At 39.1% G+C, this 21,568-nt stretch overlaps 1 protein-coding gene across 12 annotated transcripts in view; it reads left to right on the top strand.

Annotated features, from left to right (window-relative positions):
• Positions 1–21,284, top strand: part of LOC127806475 (pumilio homolog 4-like) — a 123,618-nt gene extending 102,334 nt beyond the window's left edge. For 11 of the 12 annotated variants that reach the window (XM_052343801.1, XM_052343799.1, XM_052343800.1 and 8 more), the window contains 3 exons: positions 10,197–10,391; positions 20,637–20,811; positions 20,935–21,284. In XM_052343801.1, coding sequence (XP_052199761.1) covers positions 10,197–10,391; positions 20,637–20,811; positions 20,935–20,972 — 408 coding nt within the window. In that variant the 3' untranslated portion in view covers positions 20,973–21,284. The remainder of the gene's footprint in view (positions 1–10,196; positions 10,392–20,636; positions 20,812–20,934) is intronic. The other variant, XM_052343802.1, reaches the window with a different exon arrangement.
• The last annotated feature ends 284 nt before the right edge of the window (positions 21,285–21,568 follow it).

The following is a 21,568-nucleotide window of genomic DNA, read 5'->3' as shown; positions in this document are numbered from 1 at the left end:
AATGCAGTGCCAATTTCAAAATATTTAGGGACGAACCTCCCCCATAAAACCAACCGTCACCGGTTATCATTTCAATGCACAAAACCATTTTGCATGAAATCACATACATGTTCAGATAGAACAAGAACAATAAATCAAGTTTTGGGGGTGAACATTCACCTTGAACGAAACTTAGAACACCTCGAATCTTGTGCCCAACCTCGATTTTTGTGCAACGCCTCAAGTCTTTTAACCAAACCACTTCCTTACACGTCCTCATGCGCTGCCCAAGTGCTCTGCGCGTGTGATGCTTCGCGTATGCTTAAAAAGCCCTCTATCCACTAAACCCGAAGCACTCTTGTCTAACACGAACTTCTCACAATTTCGAATGAGAAACCTTGGATTATGAACCCCTATTTATAGGTTTTGGAAACTTAGCCACCAAGAAACATATATTCTGCAATCATTTCAAATTTTTCAAAATCTTTTTACAATCATTCTAAATCTTCTAAAGATCTTCTGCAATCATTGTAAATTTTCCAAGATATTATATAATCATTATCAAATCTTATAAGATATTCTGCAATCATTCTAAATCTTCTAAGATATTATATAATCATTGATATCCGAATCAAATCTTATTCAAATCAAATCTTTATCTAAATCAAATCATATCCAACAAAATCTTATCCAAATCTTATCCTTAAAGTCATCATGAGCTTTCATCTTATCTCTAACGTCATCATGAGGCTTCATCTTATCTCTAATGTCATCATGACACTTCATCATTATCTCTAAAGTCATTTATGAGGATTTGCTTGAATCTCCCAAATGCCCCTAATAAAAAGGTTTCAAGAATTACACTTTGGCCCGAACTTTTGGGTAATTGCACTTTGACCCTTTTCAACATGGTCCCCGGACTAATTTTTAATTGCATTTTAGTCCTTGAAAAATAGACTAATTACGCTAATGCCCCTAATTTTTAGGTAAATTACACTTTTACCCGAACCTCAAAAATTACGATTTTGCCCCTGGCTCAGAAATTGAACTTTTATCTCCAAACATTCACAATCCCTTAAAATATCATATTTCTTCAAGAATCTGAATGTAAAAACCTCGAGTATTACATCCCTTACGATCATTCAGTTTTCTCAACCTGATTGATAGCTGCACTAGAAACTGTTTCCGATCCAACTTCTTTTGATTCCTAAAATCATAACTCGAATCACTCGTCCTTACTATTCCATTTTCCTTAATTATCTAGGGTCTAGGGTACTCCCTCTGGTCGATTCGGAAATTAGTTAACTAAATTCTCAAATTGATTTTCAGTTCCTTGAACTTACTTAACACTTTGCAACATAGGGTATTACAATATCGGTAATGGGGAAGCCGAAACCAGTAAGAACATCCTTAATAAACTGCCAATTAACAGAATCAAAAGCCTTCCTAATATCCACCTTAGCGATCCAACGAGGAGAAACTCTCTAACGATTGTACTTCCTCAATAATTCTTGAGCTAAATGAATATTGTCAACCATGCTTATACCTTGAATGAATGCTGATTGAGCTTGATCTACCAAAGAGTCCAGGATGGGAACCAAACAAGCAGCCAAGATTTTGGAGATAACTTTATATGTAACATTACAACACACAATCGGTCTATAATCCTACACCATAAACGCATGAGAGGATTTAGGGATTAAGGCAACAATAGTATGATTCACCTGTTTCAGAAGAGAGCAAGAGCTGAAAAATTCTTCAATCGCCTCACAAAAATGATCTCCCACAATATGCCAGGCATTCTTGAAAAAGCAAGACTAGTGTCCATCTGGGCCTAGGGACTTGTCCTCCCCTATGCTAAACAAGGCATCTTTAATTTCTTGTCTAGAAATAAACCTGGTAAGGTTCTGAGCTTGATCATAGACTTTCAGCCTAGCATTAAACATAGAAGCATCAATCTGCTCGCAAATGCCTTCCGTACCCAACAACCCCTGATAATAATTGATAAATTCCTCTTCAACCTACTGCATAGAGGATGTGGGTAACCCATCTGCCTTGAAGATTGCTGAAATAAAGTTCCTTTTAGCATTCCTTTTGACCATCGCATGAAAAAATTTTGTGCACTTGTCACTATTAAGGAGGTAGGAGCATTTAGCCTTCTAGGAGATGAAATGTTTTTTTGCCTTAGCCAAATTATGAGCTTTCTTCCTTAGCTCAGTGACTTTGGATTGCAAGTCAACATTCCTCGACTGATCACGTAACTCCATGTAGGCCAGATTAAGGGCGTGAGCTGTTGTTTTGGCCCTTTCAGAGATATTCAAGAAGTGTCTCCTATTTAACTCCTTAAGATGCCCCTTTAGACCTTGTAATTTTTTGCATAAAGCTAACTGCTTAGAGCCTCTAATTCTCATCTTCCAATTCGAATGCACAATCCCCTGGAACTTGAGGTGGTCCACCCACATATTATGGAACCGGAAGGGCTTTCTTTTGGAAAGGACTTCATCAAACAATGATACAATTAAGATAGCGTGGTCAAATAGACAACCAGGGGGCAAAAAATTGGCATGGTCATGAAGGCCAGCAAGCTGCCACGAATTATCCACCAAAGCTCTATCTATCTTACTCCAAACCATATTGTTCGTCCACGTGAAGAAGCAGCCAATGGACTGAATATCTGACAGCCCCATAGAATGACAACATTCAAAGAAGTCCCTGATTTCATATGGGGAAATTTCAGATCCATTTATTCTCTCCCCATCTCTTAGCACACTGTTGAAGTCTCCCAACAATAGCCACAGATCTTGATAGTGCAAACCCATATCAATAATATTGTTCCAAAGGGGCCTTCTACTAACAATAGAATGGAACCCATAAATGAAAATGATGCGAACTGAAGACTGAGTCACCTTGCAGGTAGGTTTGCAACGAATGGCTTGGGGGTTGATATCAATCAGCTCAATAGATACCTTATTCGGATTCCATAAAACTAGGATTCTACCCTTAGCATGCATATCAAAATTGTTCACCTTGGCCCAACCTTGAAATTTCCTGCTCAAAATCCATTGAAGCTTATCATGATTGATTTTTTTTTCCAAGAGACCCATTACATCTAAGTGACAGTTTTTTTTGTGTGTAACTGGTGCCATATGAACAGTTATCATTTGTGTATAAATTTATCCAATACAAATAATAAAGTGAGGAGTTTTTCCGTCTAAAATCAACAGGAAAGAATACAAAAGATTAAATTGATAAAGAGATAAGGTTCCTAAGAAAAAGGAGCTAGTTGATTACAACTGATAATTCCAGCTTTAGTGATAAAATTTATCCTTTAAAATATTCTTTTTTTTTCTTGTTTTTTAGGAGATATTGTAGAAAAATTCTTGTATATATATCCCATGAATTCAATAAAGTATTGAAGCAGATTTCCATTTAATCGAGTAAACCTTTTTTTCTCTCTAATCGAGTATTCATCCTAAGTTGCTCAACTATTTCTTCAATATACTGTCACCACCCTAGGGTTTAGCTAGGGTCTAGAAAGGAATTGGGAAGGATTCGGGAGGGAAATGGAGAAGAATTGGAGAGAGATATACAGCAGAAATCAAAAGAAATGAGAGAGAATTAGGAAGAATGAGAGGGAGAAAGTAAGGAGGGAAAATATGAATTCACTATGTTATTTTCAGCATACCTTTCTCTACATACTAGGGCCTATTTATAGGCTATTCAACAGTAAATGAAATCTGGAAAATAGCACCCATGTGCTCCTAACAACGCACAAAATACCTTCTACTAACTACTACAACCTTATTACAATAATACCCTTCTAACTACCCTTGAGTTGTGACATTCCCCTCCCCTTGAAAGGTTTCTTGTCCCTAAGAAACTTATTACAACCAAGCTATCGTTTCTTTATCCAATGCCCATCTTCACCCATTGGTTTCTTCTTCGTTTTTCCTTCTTCTTAACTTGTTTTTCCCTTTTTTTCCTTTCATCTTGTTTCGCTTTATCCTTCTGCTTCCTCCATTGCTCCAAATCAAAAGCATATTGTTGAAAGGTTTTAGTGTAATCAATATCATGCAAGCATCCTCCCTTAACCTCTAACCATTCTTGAACTGCTCTCCATTCGTTATCCACTTCGATTAAGGCACAAGTTTCCTCCCAATTGACTAATTTCTCAGTTGGAGTTACATGATCCATAGTAGGTAATTTAGCAACTCCTTCCATTCCTATTCCTTAAGAGAAATAGATTTAAGATCTCCACAATCTAAGGCTGTTGTGGTCGTTTCCACTCCAAGATCTTTGGCTTCCAGATTGCTAGCAAACATCTCAGTTTCATCCTCAAAAGTAACCTCCTCCAACGGTGTCATATTGAGGGTTTTAGAATCTGAATTCTCAGTACCAATGGGGGTGCTTGAGATGTTGCCAACTGTTGGACTGCCATCCCCCAATTCTTCAATCCCTTCTTCCGCTTCTTACCTCATCAGCTTCTTGCATCTCTAGCTTAACAGCCTTAGAAGCTCCATTGATAATACAGGTTTTGGTCATTTCTCCAAACCAGTTCCACAAGTCAATTACGAACTACAGCCAACTCAATTCCACCCTTCCGCGACTCCAATTCTGGAACCAAACGTATGGAATTCCACTCAAATTAGCTGCAGCCATTTTTACCTTCTCCTTTTCAGCTACTCGGTGTTGGTAGAACACCCGTTCACATTGCTGAATCCACCATTTTAGCCTATTCTTGTCAAACACCGGAATAGCCAATGGAGCAATAGTGGCCAAATCAACACTTGGAATTGAGGTCAATAAAGTCCGATTAGCAGTCTGAAATTTATGTGAACACAGGATCAACAAATGGTCCAGCTGCCTACGGAGGTCCTTAATTTTCTTTGTTGTAGCAATTAGTCCTTCGGCCATCTCTTCAGTTCAATTTCTTGAAATTGCACCCTGTAACAGCCTCTTGATCAGCCTCTAAGGATCCCTTCGGAAACTCCTCCTTATATTGAAATTCAACAATCCTTAACTTCAGAATTTTGTCTCTTAAAATGATCAACTGCCTCAGAAAATCGATCTTCCATAGGGCGTTGTTCTGTGCAATCTTCCTTAATCTCTGATGCAGGAGCAACCTCCAAAGTTCAGTTGTTGCTGAACAGTCTCCAATAATCACCTGATCCGAAATGCAGCCGTGACAATCACTCGGCTCCCTGAGTCTCCTTCAAAATCAGATCGGAATTGTTGTAGATCAACAATCGCCCGCCCTTGTAATAGCTTCCAAAGACCACAAGCTACTTCTGGAAAATATCAATTCCCTTCTTACCACTTCCGACCCCAACTTCCTACTTGCCTCAACCTCAATTCAGCCATGGTTGATCTCTAGGTTGCCCAATCAAATTTGCCTAACCATTTGGTGTTAAGACAAATCAATGCGGCAGCCATAGCATGCACCTAAAGCTGGATTTCTCTTTCTGGATCCTACGTTGCTTGGCCTTACTGCCTTCTGATCACAAACAGCAGCACATCACTCGTACTGGTCTGTTACTTAACCTGACATAATCAAAATCACCTTCCGATCAAGTGAGCAGCAACCAAAAGTTGATCGCAACAGCCAATAGTGGCTTCCCTTCCAGCTGGAATCGGTGTCTTTGTCTCTCAATTCAGTTGATCTGACCAATCTCAGGCAATAAATTGGAGCAGCTCACTAAGCGATGACTCCAGACTTTAGAAACACGATCAAAATCCAAGCAATTTCCAGTTCATACCATCCGAGAATCTGAAGGAAACTTCTCGAAGCACATGAAATTAACGAACGACAAATTCTAACCTGACAAAGAGGCTTTTACTTATATCACAGAGTTTTCGTTGGATCAATAAGAGGCTTCCAAATCGATTGCTAGCTTCCTTTGGTCAATCAGATTCAATAATCGCCCCAACCCATGCCCAATCACCATCCAATTGGCTCCAAAATTTCCCCGAGTTTGCTGCTTCTTGAATCTCCTTTCGTAACTTGTTCGATTCCACACCCAATCACCGACCAGCTTCTTGTTTTCGGTGCTACTTCCGCTGCGCCCTCTGATTCGCTTGAAAATTTAAATCAATGTCCGGTCGAAACTCTTTCAGCTTGCAACGCATTCCTGATTTTGATTCTGCAGCTGAAGATGGTCTTTCGATTCCGAGCATCAACCTCCGTCAAACCTTGCTACAAATCCCCAATTCTGAAAGCTGCTTGATCGGATACGATTTTGCTTCACCACACTTCGTCACTTCTTCTGTGATTCAACACACCTCAATTCTGAGTCACTCGGTTGATCTCAAATCACTCGGAATCTGCCAGATCTCAACACCAATTCGAGTCGCCCTCCTCCGTTTAACGATTCTGACGCAGCCAATAAGATTCGCCTTCTAGGATCAATCTGAATTCTGCTTCACCTCTCAAATCGGACATATCCAAATCTCAATTCTGAACTCAATTGCATGCAAGTTCTCCGGACTCAATTATTGCTTGAACATGCATGAACTACAGATTTCCAAAATCACCTTAGCCTCGTCTTCACCAGAGTTTGATTGAAATCACAACCAAGGAAGGATTGGCTCTGATACCATTTGTCACGACCCTAGGGTAAAGCTAGGGTCTAGGAAGGAATTGGGAAGGATTCGGGAGGGAAACAGAGAAGAATTGGAGGGAGATATACAGCAGAAATCAAAAAGAAATGAGTGAGAATTAGGAAGAATGAGAGGGAGAAAGTAAGGAGGGAAAATATGAATTCACTATGTTATTTTCAGCATACCTTTCTCTACATACTAGAGCCTATTTATAGGCTATTCAACAGTAAATGAAATCTGGAAAATAGCACCCATGTGCTCCTAACAACTCACAAAATACCTCCTACTAACTACTACAACCTTATTACAATAATACCCTTCTAACTACTCTTGAGTTGTGACACATACTTGAGTAAATTGCTTCAATCAGCTATTTTTTTGTTTTATTCATGATAATATAAAATTGTTTAAGATTGCTATTAATTCAGGCCTTTGTTAAACTTAGCCATTGAGTAAGGACTTTCACACCCATCCATGGGCGTGGCATATCACGATCATGCTAACCAAGGTAGGTAAACAAAATGGTGTACCCGATAATGGAGACAAAATGCCACATGAAAGGCTAAAACGAAGTTGAAACAAGAAAAATATAGTTCTGTGTGTGTATGTGTGTGTTGCTCTTCAGTCTTGTTGTATCATAGTGTTTTGAAGAGCACTAAGCACACTTAAGCACGGAAGGCCTACAAAGCTTAAGTGCAAAACGCAAAGCGAAGCGCACACTTAAACAAAGTGAAGAGCATATAAAAATAATAAAGAGTGTAAACTTTTAAAAGCATAAAAAATATCTATTAAGAAAGCAATTACTAAAAAAACCTGAATAGAATGAAGGCTGCAAATTTAATAAAAGATGACATACCATGTTTCATTTATATTTTATACTAGTATACAAGTTCATGCAACCATTGGAAAAACAAATAAGGGACATAAAAAGGGATATAACTTGGTCAGTTGTTGGTCTTGATGGAACTTAGAAGATAAGCTAGTCTGAACTCTCGATTGAAAGGATCTAAATATTCTAAGGGTTCTTTTTTAATTTTTAATTTTTTTGTTTTGATGAGTCTTCTTTTGCTTTTTGTAAAAGTAAAAACCCATTCTATTTCGTTAACATGATTTATATAGAGGATCAAATAGAAGAATAAGGAAAAAAAATCATCCCTAATTTACAACAATCTCCAATTAATCAATCCCTAATTTACAGCAATCCCCAATCAATCAATTCTCAATTTGTAGTCAATCAACAATCCCTAATTTATTGCAATTAGGAATAAATTAGCAACTCCTAATTTACACTTAATATCATGTTTCCTTCAATATTTTTTGCTTGGTAAATACAAATGAGTTTTCTTTTTTTTAAAAAAAAAACAAATGAAAATATGACAAAAGACATAAATACATGGAAGTCTAAAATTCATGTAGCCGACCTCACATAGTGGGATAAAGGCTGGATATGTTGTTGTTTGTATATATGATTTTATTTAGATCTTCTAAAATCTGATAATAGGTTTTTTTTGGGTTAAGTATTCCATACAAGCAGCCACACTATTGCCAAAATTTAAACAAATCCAACCACTATTGTTTGCAAAAAAGAAAAAACCAAGTGTATTTCTGAAGTGCCTTTTTTTTTTTTTTTTTTTGTTGCTCGGAGCTTAGGTAGAAACATAACTTAAGTGCACTTTAATCACGCTTAGCTAAAGTCGTTGAGTTCCACACAAAAAAAGCCCCATGCATGCTATGCTTCATGCGCTTAAAGCACGTTTTTTTAAACACTGGTTGTACATGTCTTTGAGAAACAAACTATTAAATTATTAACTACTATCTTATTTAAAAACTTAAACTGATAGATAGAGGGTTAACTTTATCTTTATATTTTTATTTTTACTCGCAATATGCCCCCTCAAGTGCTTCCAGACTTCATTGCATAATTAGTCTAAACATGTGCAACAATTTAAATATTGGGTTAGCAATAAGTTTTGAACTCAAGACCTTTGTCTACTGTAATACCATGTTGAGTTGTTAATCACCATCTCATCAAAAAGTTTAAGCTGTTGGGATAGAGACTTTATCTTTTTTATATTATTTTTACTCTCAACACAAACATCATTGGAGATGTGATTTTTTGGTACCTTTTTTTATATAATTATCTCTAAAACATGTCTATATTTCTTTTATTTATATTTTTTTTCTTGTCCTATTCTCCTTGTGCCTAACATCAACATTTCAGGCATGGATACGGCACCTAAAATGAAGTGTCAGTGCTTCCTAGGTAGAGGCATTGGCCTAAGAATCAATATGAAAGTTTTGGCTACGCACCATGCATGTGATGGGTGGTCAGGTGCACTTAATTGGGTTTAGTCAATATGCTCAGTAAGGTTGGATATTGCTAAGCTGAACAAGGAATAATATATTTCAGTCTTAGTAATTGGAAAGTGCCACATGATGATACCATCAAAAGAGCTAATAATATTCTTTCTAATGAATGCACTCATTGTTCATGAAAAGACACATGACACTACATGGGAGACAGCTAATTGACATTAATATAGATTTTCCCAGAAGTCAAAGTAATGCAGTGACCAGTGACTCAGATGTCAATTATGAGTTAAAGGTGCTACACCAGGATTAGGATACCTGAAATAGCCTTGATTGAGGTGAAAAAATAATGAATTGATGCTTGGACATATAGAAGGACACGACTCTAGGCTCTCTATTGGAAAATCCGTAAGTTTAGCTTGCACCAGAAATGTGGAATCTAAAGGTGTGTTCAGTTTGGTCATTTGATCTTCTCTGTTTCCTGTAATATGAGGAAAGGCTGACGCATTATCTTTTCTGAAACATTTTAAGAATTTATGGAAGAGTCATGACCTTGGCCCCCTAACGTGTGATTTTCTTGAAGATAGGATTGAAAGAGTATGAGAAATAGAAAGAAATGAGGGAGAATCAGACAGCACAAGAGGGAAAACTGAGAGATGAAGGAGAAGTAGACAGGAAGTAGGGGGAAATAGAGAGAAACTGAGGGAGAGAGAAAGGGAGAATTGCAGAGGGAAAGAGATCTTTAATTATCATCATCCATAATCTTGGCCAAGAGGTGTATAGCTTTATATATAAGCTATTCACAATCTTTACAGAGCAGTTACTACTTCAGCACAGGTTACTGCTCCTAAATTACTCAATAACTGACACTAATCTGAAAATAAAGGCAATTACTAACTCTTTTACAAATGAATACAATCTACAGAAAATAAAAAATAGAAAATAACTAGCAAGTCGTGACAGGAAGTAACAATGAATTGGCAAAGAAATAAAGTGTACCTTGCAAGAGATATTTGGGATCTAAGTTTGTTTCTGTTTTGGGCATTTGATCTTCCATGTTTCGTATAATATGAAAAGACTAGCTCAATATTTTTTGGCACGTCACAAAAATTAATGAAAGTAAAAGGCAAAAGCTGATATCCATTTTATCATTGTTTTAGAAGTTTTTCTTTATGCTTTTTTAATAAGGCCACTTTAATTCACACTCCATATCTTTATATGTTCTTAAATATATTGATCTTATTTTACCAGTCAAAGCTTACCACAACTGTTTTCTGCTGCTGATGTTCTTACTCTTTTTGCTTGGTTAGCATGTCTTGCAATATGGTAAACCACATGAACGATCTGCTATTATAAGCAAGCTAGCTGGACAAATAGTGAAGATGAGTCGGCAGAAGTTTGCCTCTAATGTAGTTGAGAAGTGCTTAACTTTTGGTGGTCTGGAAGAGCGTCAGCTTCTGGTGAATGAGATGCTTGGTTCCACAGATGAAAATGAGCCATTACAGGTTTTTGACTATCTCTTATTACTTCTTAAATTTTAGAATAAACTATTTCATACGTGTTATAATGTTATTGCATAAGGAAAAAAGAGTCCCAAACTTTTGATTGAGATCTCGTAGAGAGTAACATTCATGAACGAGGAGGGACAGCACCATTAATATGGTTTTTCTGAGTGTGTCCTTCAACCCTTCTTCAATCTTGATAGCAAATTTGGGAATTTAATATAGATATAAGGTGCTGTAGGCAGATCAAATTAGAGAAGATGCAAATTAGAAGGGACAACATATGTCCTTTACTGCAGAAGTGGGGCTCGGGTTCTTCAATTCTCATCTCTTGTATATGCACCTGGGAGTTGTTCCCAATGTCAACGAAACCTTTGGCATTCACTAAATTATGATATTCAATGAACAGCCAAGCTAATATTTCCAGGCTGTTTATCTCTATTTATTATTAACGCGGTATAGAATGCACTAATTAGCAGCTTCATCATGTTAAATTTCGTACTACTACTCTTTCTCTCTCAACTTTGTCTCTTGTTTAATTAATTACTTGTGTAGACATTGAGTAATGAACTATCATTTCTGCATTGAGAGAGAAGGGGGACAACTCCCAACCTCCCCTGCTCCTCTAGGGGCTGGGCCACAATTGGGTTCATAGATAGGCATTGGAGAATATGTTTTACTGTTAGAAGTTCTACTGAAATTGTTTGGTTACTGTAATAAATAATCATCAACCAAGTTTAAACTTAGACTTGCCACAGGAATGGGATGTATAGAACTAGACCTATGGCAAACTCTTCTTTTCCTTCTCTCACCCAAAATTCCCTCATAATATCTATCTACCTGGGAGGGAAATGGGAAGTTTGATCTTAGCTCTTTGTACCTATTTTAGCCTTTTGCTAAACTAATATCATTGGAGTATAAAAGATAGTTTATTCCAAGAAGTTGGATGTTTCTGTCGTGAATCAAGACCATAAATCAAGGAAAGTATCTTTTCCATAAATCAAGCAAGGAAGATTTGCCATAAATCAAGGTGTCACGACTATGCTGTTTTAAATTTTTGTTTGTTTCCTTACTATTACTGTTAGGGCTCTTGTTGCATTACTATTAGTGTTGTATTTCAATTTCCAGCTGTAAGTTTGTTAGAATCAAGAGGCCACGTGATAGGCCCTAGGAAAAGGACAAAAGATATGGTTGTAACCGCTTGGTGGGGAGTAATCCGCTGCACCTACACCCACCCAGGTGAGTATATCATCTATCTCGGCTTTGTGGGAGGGTATTGAAGAATTAATATGACAATTTTGGTAATTCTCCCCCAGCGTTCTCTCTCTCTCTTTCTCTCAATATTCCCCCTCATTTCTCTTCTTTCCCCCAACATTCTTCCTTAGCTCCGCTCTACTCTTGAATCTCACTGGTTCAAGGCAAACTTCATTGCCACGGCATGATAATTTGGTATCAGAGCTCAACCTCGGCCCGGATTGTTGCTAGCCCATGGCGGAAGGTACGCATATGAAAAACATGGAGACTCAGCTGCAACAAGTCAGCTCATCCATGTCTGAAGTCCAGAGGCAAGTCGACCAGCTCGAGCTGGGAAATGGTCGTAACCATGAAGCGATCATGGCGATCGATCAAAAGCTAGATGGTACGCTGGGTCAAATGCGAGAAGAGATGGTGCAGATAAGGGAAGAGCTGGGTAACCAACTTCAACAGTTCATGTTGATGTTCACACGTCAAAACCCAATTAGTATGACCCTTGAATTCCCTCCTTGTGATAAAACCGAACCTCTGTTACGACACAACAGGGGACATATCAGGCCGGTAACTCTTGATGTGGGGAGTGGCCAGGATGAGGAAGTGGGGATAATGCAGGATAGGGGTCGTGGAGAGCAGGAATCACACCAACAAACGGGGTTTCCCATGCCTCGGATGGAGATACCCGTTTTTTAGGGGGACAACTCATTGGTGGGTGAGGAAGTGCGAAAGGATGTTTGAATGGTATGACATACCAGAAGGTAGGCGGGTGTCCCTAGCGGCTGCTTATTTTGATGATGTAGTCGACGCTTGGTACCAAGGTTGGACTAGTGTAAAGGGGTCAACCTACATGGGGTGAGTTCACTGAAAAACTATGTGAAAGGTCCGGGGAGGGAAGTATGTCGGACATTGTTGAAGAATTTAACAAACTAAGGCAAGTAGGAGAGCTGAAAATCTACTTGAAGAGGTTTGAAGAGCTCGGGTCTCTTATGAGCAGCCAAGACCCACACCTATCAGAGGCCTACTTTGTGTCCAGCTTCCTAAGTGGCTTAAGTTATGATCTAAGACCAATGGTCAAAATGATCAGGCCCAGAACGATAGAACAGGCGATGGAAAGTGCTAGGCTACAAGAAATGGTTGTGGAAGCCCTGATGAAAAAATAAAGGCAGCAAGCTAAAACTATAACAGGGGGGGTGTCCCACTCAGGTGGCAGAGGAGTGAACCATGAGTGACCAGGGGGTAATGCCATGGTCAGGCCACAGGTGATGCCTCAATCAACAGGCCGAAACATGGACCAGAGGAGACAATCTGGATTGTGCTTCAGATGTGAGGATAAGTATTTTTCGGGACACCAATGTAGGAGACAATTACTGCTTCTAGAGGGCAATACAGGGGAGGTAAGAGCAGAAGCAGCGGATGAAATCGAAGAAGATGAGGACTCGGGAGGTGAGGACAGTGGTGAGATATTGCTCCACGCACTGAAAGGGGTGACCAATAATAAGATAATCAAAGTAGAAGGTAGAGTGAGGGATAAGAGCTTATTAATTCTAATAGATAACGGAAGCACCCGCAGCTTCCTTGATGAGGATACAGCCAGAAACTTGAAGTGCCCACTCTCTAACACTCTACCCTTGAGTGCGATAGTGGCTAATGGGGGTAAGGTGCTAAGCAACTCAGCTTGCTACGGGTTTAAGTGGGTTATGCAAGGAGAAGGGTTTGAGGCGAATCTTAGCTTGTTGCAACTGGGTGGTTGTGATGTGGTCCTCGAGGTTGATTGGATGAAAGGGGTGAGCCCCATAATTTTTGACTTCAATCGAATGGAGGTCTCATTTGATAAAGGTGGGAAGAGGATGACACTAAAAGGGGGAAGAGAAACCGACACTTGTAAGATGATGACCAGGAAGAGGTTGCACAAAGCCCTCAGGAACAACTGGAATAAGCTGACTCAATTGTTCTCGATTGTACTCGGTTGTTCTCGATTGTAGCTGTAGAAGAGGGACTGGAGAAGGTGATGATGGGGGAGCTCAACCTGTCAGCTAGCAGCCCTCATGGAAGGAAAGGTCAAGTATACTCTCAGCACCTTATTGATAAACTGTTGTTGAAATTTGAGGACCTCTTTGTTGAGCCTAAAACCCTACCACCCACCCGTAACCTTAACCATTCCATCAACCTTAAGCCTAACTCTGAACCTATGAATATTAGAGCTTATAGGTACTCTCCCACCCAAAAGTCAGAAATTGAAAAAATGGTGAGGGAAATGTTGAACCAATCCTTCATAAGGCCTAGCCATTCTCCATTCGCCTCACCAATGCTCCTAGTTAAGAAGAATGATGGTTCTTGGCGATTTTGCGTGGACTACCGCCAGCTAAACGCCATAACCATAAAAGATAAATTCCCCATACCCCTAGTAAAAGATCTAATGGATGAATTGAGCAACGCCCCCATTTTTTCCAAGCTAGACCTTCGGTCAGGATACCACCAGATTAAAATGAAGTCAGAAGATGTCCACAAAACCGCCTTTAGAATCCACCATGGACACTTCGAGTTCCTTGTGATGCCCTTCGAGTTCACTAATGCCCCGACCACTTTCCAATCGCTCATGAATTGAATATTTGAACCTTACTTGCGAAAATTCATACTAGTGTTCTTTGATCACATTCTTGTTTATAGCCCCACCTTGGACCAGCATTTGGAACACTTGAGAACCACCGTAGAGGTCCTCCGATCTAGCCAGCTTTTCATCAAAAGGTCTAAATGCTCCTTTGGCTAGGAACAGGTTGAATATTTGGGTCACTTGATATCTGGAGAGGGGGTCAAAACAGACCCCAAGAAGATAGACACCATGATCAACTGGCCTAAGCCCACAACCTTAAAAGCATTGAGGGGGTTCCTTGGGTTAACTGACTATTATAGGAGGTTTGTAAAGGGATATGGAGTGATGAGCAGACCGTTGACAGAACTTTTGAAGAAAGGAAACTTCAAGTGGGGAGAGGAAGCCGAAGAAGCCTTTCAAAAACTTAAGGAAGCAATGAGTGCAGTCCCAACCTTAGGATTGCTAGATTTCAGTGAACCATTCATACTAGAAACGGATGCGTGTGGGGTTGGCATTGGGGCTATGATAGTTCAGAAAGGCAAACCATTAGCTTTTTTGAGCCAAGCCTTAGGCCCAAGGCATTTGGGGTTGAGTATTTACGAGAAAGAGTTCTTAGCCGTTTTATTGGCTGTGGAGAAATGGCGGCACTACTTGAAAGGAGGTAGATTAATTATTAAAACTGATTATGAAAGCCTTAAGTTTTTGTTACAATAAAAGTTACATACTCAACTACAAAAAAGGGGTATGGCCAAGCTGATGGGGATTGATTACTTGATACAGTATAGGCGGGGCAAAGAAAATGTGGCTGCCGATGCATTGTCTAGGTGCCAAGAGGAAGGAAGTTCGGCAGCAATCATTATTGTGGTGCCAGAATGGTGCCAAGAAGTTATTGACAGCTATGCCAATGATGAAAAGATGAGGAAAATATTAGAAGAAGCGATAGTGGAACCTAATGGAGTCGACAGATACACCATATCCGATGGAATGCTGAGGTTTAAAGGCAAGATTGTAATCGGGGGAGGAAACCTCAAACATAAAATATTGCAAACTCTACATGGATCACCAGTGGGGGGGCATTCGGGTATCCAAAACACCTACCTCAGAGTTAAACAAATATTCTATTGGCCCAACCTCAGAAGAGATGTCAAGTAGTTTGTGCTAGCATGTGACATATATAAGAGGTGTAAGCTGGAGAATGTGTCTTACCCAAGTCTGTTGCAGCCCCTTCCAATACCGGAAAGAGCTTGGACTAGTGTGGCCAAGGATTTTGTCGAAGGAATGCCCAAGTCAAAAGGTAAGGATAGCGTGATGGTGGTGGTGGACCGATTTATAAAATTTGCTCAATTTATTGGGTTAGCTCACCCTTACATAGCTAAGGAAGTAGCTAGGGTGTTTGTGGACAGAGTGGTTACTCAGTATGGAGTACTAAGCAATATTATTTCAGATCGGGACAAAGTGGTTATGTTGGTAACATGCCTTAGTGCTTCAGTTAGGAAGTTGTTAAATAATAGGTCAACAGACCAAGTCTTTAGGGAATATTTTCTGTTTTGATTATGGCTTAATATTAGGAAGTTTTTGATTTCAACTTACATTTTTGCTGTATAAATTGAAGTTTATGATTGAATAAAATATTGAATGACTTTTGCATTTGAAGACCCTCTCGTTGCTTTGCTGTTTTGCTCTTTGTTTCTGTCAAAAACCTTCAACATGGTATCAGAGCCCTTCTTCTTGAGGGACCTGTGACATTGAGTGAGCCAAAATACAACCCAAAACAGGAAAGAGTGAGTGATGGAGAAGCTGATAGAAAGGTTGGATGAAGATGATTCAGAAGATGAAGAGACACGTAAGAAAGCAAAAATAGATACACCTCAGAAGACAGACGGTAAGAAGGGCGGTGGTGGACGCACAGCAACTCTCCACCCTACAAAGCAGGTGGCAAAAACTCCAGCAAACAGAAACAAGGCCAAAGAGCAGAGCCCCAAGTCTGATGGAAAAGTTTTATGCAAAAAAATCAACAACAAAATGAAACCAAAATAGTAATGAATAGCCAACCGGAGGAGGAGGAGTTATTTTAACTCTAGTCAAAATCATATCCATACTTATGCCCAAAAAATGCCTATGCCCCATAACCATACCTATGTCTCATAACCATAAACCATGAAATACCCATATGCCTATATCTAAGACATGCAAAAATTAAAATTTGCATTTGCAGCAACTAAGGCAAGGAGGAGCTATTGGTAACGTGCCTTAGTGCTTCAGTTAGGAAGTTGCTAAATAATAAGTCAACGGACCAAGTCTTTAGGGAATATTTTTTGTTTTGATTATGGCTTAATATTAGGAAGTTGTTTTTGATTTCAACTTACATTTTTGCTGTATAAATTGAAGTTTATGATTGAATAAAATATTGAATGACTTTTGCATTTGAAGACCCTCTCATTGCTTTGCTGTTTTGCTCTTTGTTTCTGTCAAAAACCTTCAACAGTTTACAAGCCACTTCTGGCGAGAACTAATGGGATCTATGGGAATTAAACTCAAAATGTCGACGGCTTACCATCCACAAACGGATGGGCAGACGGAGAGGGTTAACCAAGTGCTGGAAACTTACCTAAGGAGCATGTGTATTAGACAACCCAAGCATTGGCATCGGTGGCTAGCCTTGGCTCAATGGTGGTATAATTCCACATACCACACTTCTCTAAAAATGTCTCCTTTCGAGGCACTATATGGGTATAAACCCCCGCTGTTACTAGCTGTAGGAGGACCATTTGCGGAATTATCAGTGGAGGAATACTTGCAGCAGAGGAGAGAGGTCTTGCAACAACTAAAACAGAAATTGGCTTCAGCCAGGAATAGAATGAAGCAATTTGCAAACCGGAAGAGAAGCGACAGAGGGTTGGAAGTGGGAGAACAGGTGTATTTGAGGCTCCAATATCCGCATTTGAAGTCCATCAGCCCAAGGCCAATGAATAAATTGACCCCCAAGTACTTTGGTCCGTTCACTATAACGGACAAGATAGGAAAGGTGGCATATAAGCTTCAGCTACCTAAGGGAACTAAAATACACTCGGTATTTCATGTGTCCCTATTAAAAAGGGCCACTAGGGCCAAGCAGACCAACCCAGAGATACCTATACTGCCGAAGGAGGAAGACGAGCAGAAAGAATTAGAAGCTATAGTGGATAGGAGGGTGGTTTATAATCAAGGAGTTCCCCTCATCCAAGTTTTAGTAAAATGGGGACCAGAAGGCACTAATGGCGACACTTGGGAGTATCTACCTAACTTGTTGCAGCATTTTCCAAGGGCGGCAAGTCTCCTGAGCATTTCTTGAGGACAAGAAAAGTCTGAAAGGGGGGAAATTGTCACGACTATGTTGTTTTAAATTTTTGTTTATTTCCTTACTGTTGTTGTTAGGGATCTTGTTGCATTACTATTAGTGTTGTATTTCAATTTCCAGCTGTTAGTTTGTTAGAATCAAGAGGCCACATGATAGGCCCTAGGAAAAGGACAAAAGATATGGTTGTAACCGCTCGATGGGGAGTAATCCGCTGCACCTACACCCACCTAGGCGAGTATATCAGCTATCCCGGCTTTGTGGGAGGGTATTGAAGAATTAATAGAACAGTTCTGGTAATTCTCCCCCAGCGTTCTTCTCTCTCTTTCTCTCAATATTCCCCCTCATTTCTCTTCTTTCCTCCAACATTCTTCCTTAGCTCCGTTCTACTCTTGAATCTCACTGGTTCAAGGCAAACTTCATTGCCACGGCACGACACAAGGAAAGTATTTTTGCCATAAATCAACGAAAGAAGATTTGTCAATTAGCATGTGATTAGATGTAATTAGCTATTGTTTAGGCCTTAATTATTATACAGTTTACCATAAATTTTAATAGAAAGATGCTAGACCTAATAGAGAGTTTTACTCCTAAAAAGGGTTTTCTCTATTTTCTATCTTGTTCAACATTGTTTTTCTCTCTTTTCCAAATGGTATCAGAGCCTAAGATACCCTAGGACTCTTCTTTCTAAGCCTTCATCGCCGACTACTCTTATGCTGCTACTGATAGCCATCATGAGCAGCCTGTATTGCTGCAATAGTGTAACATCCCTGACTTTGGAAATAATTAATTCATGGGTTTTAAGGTGATTTATGTGTTGTTTTGAGGAAATAGGCAATTAAGACAATTAATTATTTTATTTGGGAATATTTATGAAAATAATGAAAGAATAGAATAAATTAAACTAGTGGATTTTTGAAAATTCTGGGGTGTAAGTGAAATAAAGAGAAATGAGGTGTAGGGGTGTGTGTGAATTTCAGAAGATTTGGGGGTTGTGGTGTGATTTTCGGAAAATGGGCCAAGGGTCCCCTTAAATACAAACGCACGCGCATATATGGTGAAGGCGAGTGCTAGCGCGAGCGATCATGTGCGAGGGAGGCAAAAGCGAGGTTGCGGGTTCAATCCCACGTGGGCACGCACGAGCCTGGGAAATTTTGGCTAATTTTAATCAGTCTTCAACGCCCAAAATGATGCCGTTTTAGGGAGGCCAGGTGCTGGCCTTGTGCAACCCAGCCGTGCCACATGGCGTGCTCTAGTATCTCCCTTGCCAGTCATCCATTTTTGCCTGCATTTCATCCCCTCGTTGTTTGCCAAATTATAGCCACGTACCAAGAGTAAAACCGAGACATTTATTAGCCTTAATTCAGTGGGATAAATATGTGGGTTTGAGGATAAACAGTGGGTGGGAGAGGTTTATAAATAGGAAGAAGCGGCTCTGGCAAGTGAAATTAAAGGTAGAAGCAGAAGCTCAACGTTAATTGAATAAGGGAACTCGGCAGTGAAGTAACAAAAATTAGTTTCAAAATGTAGTTTACTTGAATGGATGAATAGTTAGCTTAATTAGTTAATTTATTAAGTAGTTAGTTTAATTAATAAATTAAATTGGTAGATAATGTTTGGAATTAGTTAAATTGGTAAATTTAATCCGTGGTTATCTAATGGACTACCTAGCCTTATGGATATAGATAACTGTGATAAGGGAATTGCGGGTGCGCTACCGGTTTTCTCAACGAAACAGAGTTAATCACCGAGCGACAAACAATTTAAGGTAAGGCTTTAATATACTTTGTGTGTAAATTATCAGCTAACAGTGATTGCGGAGAGTAAGAATGTGGGTCGTGTTTCTGTGTCGTTTATGTGATATATGTATGCTCTGTATTTAACTACGAGAGACGGCTACGATTTAATTAAAATTTTATTAAGATCAAGTTAAGGTTCCTGCTATGAGTAACTCAGACAGTGTGTCTGAACTGGTTGAAATATAAAATATGTTTAAATATGCTTGACTGTTGGGGTATTTTATTGAGCGTGTTGGTATTTACTTTTATTTATGGGAAATTAGATTTATATTTTAAGGGACTAATTGAGCACGAGAATCTAGTGAATTTCTGTTTCCTATATATTTTAAACCTGAGTTCTCGACAATCGAAGACAGCAAAGCCTGGACCCCACCCAGAGTGCCCATATTATTTTAATATTTTATGTTGGCAGGACATAACTGTCCTTCGAGATAGGTCGGGGTTGTAACCATAAGTTACGGTGGCACCCGGTAGTAGGGCCGCGGCGTCACAAATAGTACATTATTTCCCATTCTTCTCTTGGCCCTTCCCATTAACCGGAGATTTTAACCACCACTGATGAAGCTAATTCCCACGATACAAGGGAAACATCAGCACCCATGATGCTTCAGCTGTCGGGAGACAAAATCACTGGAAGCCTTGGCCATGCTTAAAAAAAATGCAAACCGTGGTCCGAAAGAAAATTGGAAGGCTGAATCCAAGATAGCAAGTGACGAAGATAAGGACTCTCTATGGTGCACCTATTGTAACAAATTGAGGCACACTCAAGAGAAGTGCTGGAAATTTGTTGAGAACAATGAATTCAATGGTGTAATTGAAATAACAAAAAATTTAAGAGTACAATTAACTCAAAATTGCATAGTTCAGGGATGTCTTTGAAATAACAAAAAGTTCAGGTGTCTAAATAAAAAAAACGTGCAAGTATAGAGGTTAAAATATGTATTTGGCCGTCAAGAAATGTACAATTCTGAAAATTTTGATTTGGGTTCACAACAAAAAGGTCTTGCTTGAATCTGATCAGAATATATTTCTAGTTTGGCTATTTCATGTAGTTGCAATGGTACTTCCAATTAATTTTGAGGTTGTAAAATAGATTCAGGTTTACATTCTGAACCATTGCACATTCTTCTTTAGTGGAATGTAAAAGGTAATTACTATGTGAGCTTCCTAGATTTTTTTTTCCCCCTGAATATATAGCAGCTTTGAAGCTTCTGAGTTTTATGTTTTATCTGAATACTGCCAGTGTTTATCAGTAACTGTATGTTAAAATGCAGGCCATGATGAAGGATCCTTTTGGAAACTATGTTGTGCAGAAGGTTCTTGAGACCTGTGATGATCAGAGCCGTGAATTAATTCTCTCTCGCATAAAGGTTCACTTGAATGCATTGAAGCGGTACACATATGGCAAACATTTAGTTTCACGTGTGGAAAAGCTCATAATAGCAGGAGGTAAAGAATTATTTTTGGTATAGTCATTCACTCATTACTTGACTTGAGGTTCACTAAACATCGAGTAATCCTTGTGATCATCAGTCTCCTTAACCCCCATATGTTGAAACTTTGTGCTTGCAGAGAGGCGCGGTGCTTTAGCATCCTCGCATCCTCCTTGAGGGATATAAATTTGTCATGGATGAAACATGAATAAATCATCCGGTAATTATTTGCTACATGGAGCTTCTAGTAGTTGTAAAAAAACACGGGTTCAGTTTGCCTGCTGAAAATAAGATTGTGCTTGTCTCTCTGTCTTTGTATATTCGGCGCAAAATTTGTAACTTTCTTGACAAGAGTCATAGTGGGTTTAGTCTGTAAAGGGGGAAATTTTTGTAAAGGGTCAATTGCAGCTGTAAACAGAGGTAGATACATTTTTAATGGCACATTGTAGGTGCTCTGATTAACTATTGATCTTGAGTTGCAGATTTCAATCTTCTTTGCACAAGTTTATCTTACATAGAACTTAAGAACGTGATGAACACTTCACATGTGTCAATATAAGTAGGACTTGGATTATGTTGAAGATCATCATGCAAATTTTTTTGAGTAACGAAGAGGGTGGTGATAAATGGTAGAATATTCTAGTAATAATGGGCAATAGCAAGGGACCGAATATGGTAGTGGCATTGTTTTGTCGATTACTTTGTACATTTTGGATCCATGATTAATATATCATATAGAATGTGTTAGGTCACTCAAATTTTAGATAATTTGC

Source organism: Diospyros lotus, chromosome 7 (genome assembly GCF_014633365.1).
Source record: "Diospyros lotus cultivar Yz01 chromosome 7, ASM1463336v1, whole genome shotgun sequence".
NCBI lineage: Eukaryota > Viridiplantae > Streptophyta > Magnoliopsida > Ericales > Ebenaceae > Diospyros > Diospyros lotus.
The sequence above is the reverse complement of the archived record's forward strand: the minus strand, read 5'-3'. Positions and strand labels throughout refer to the sequence as shown.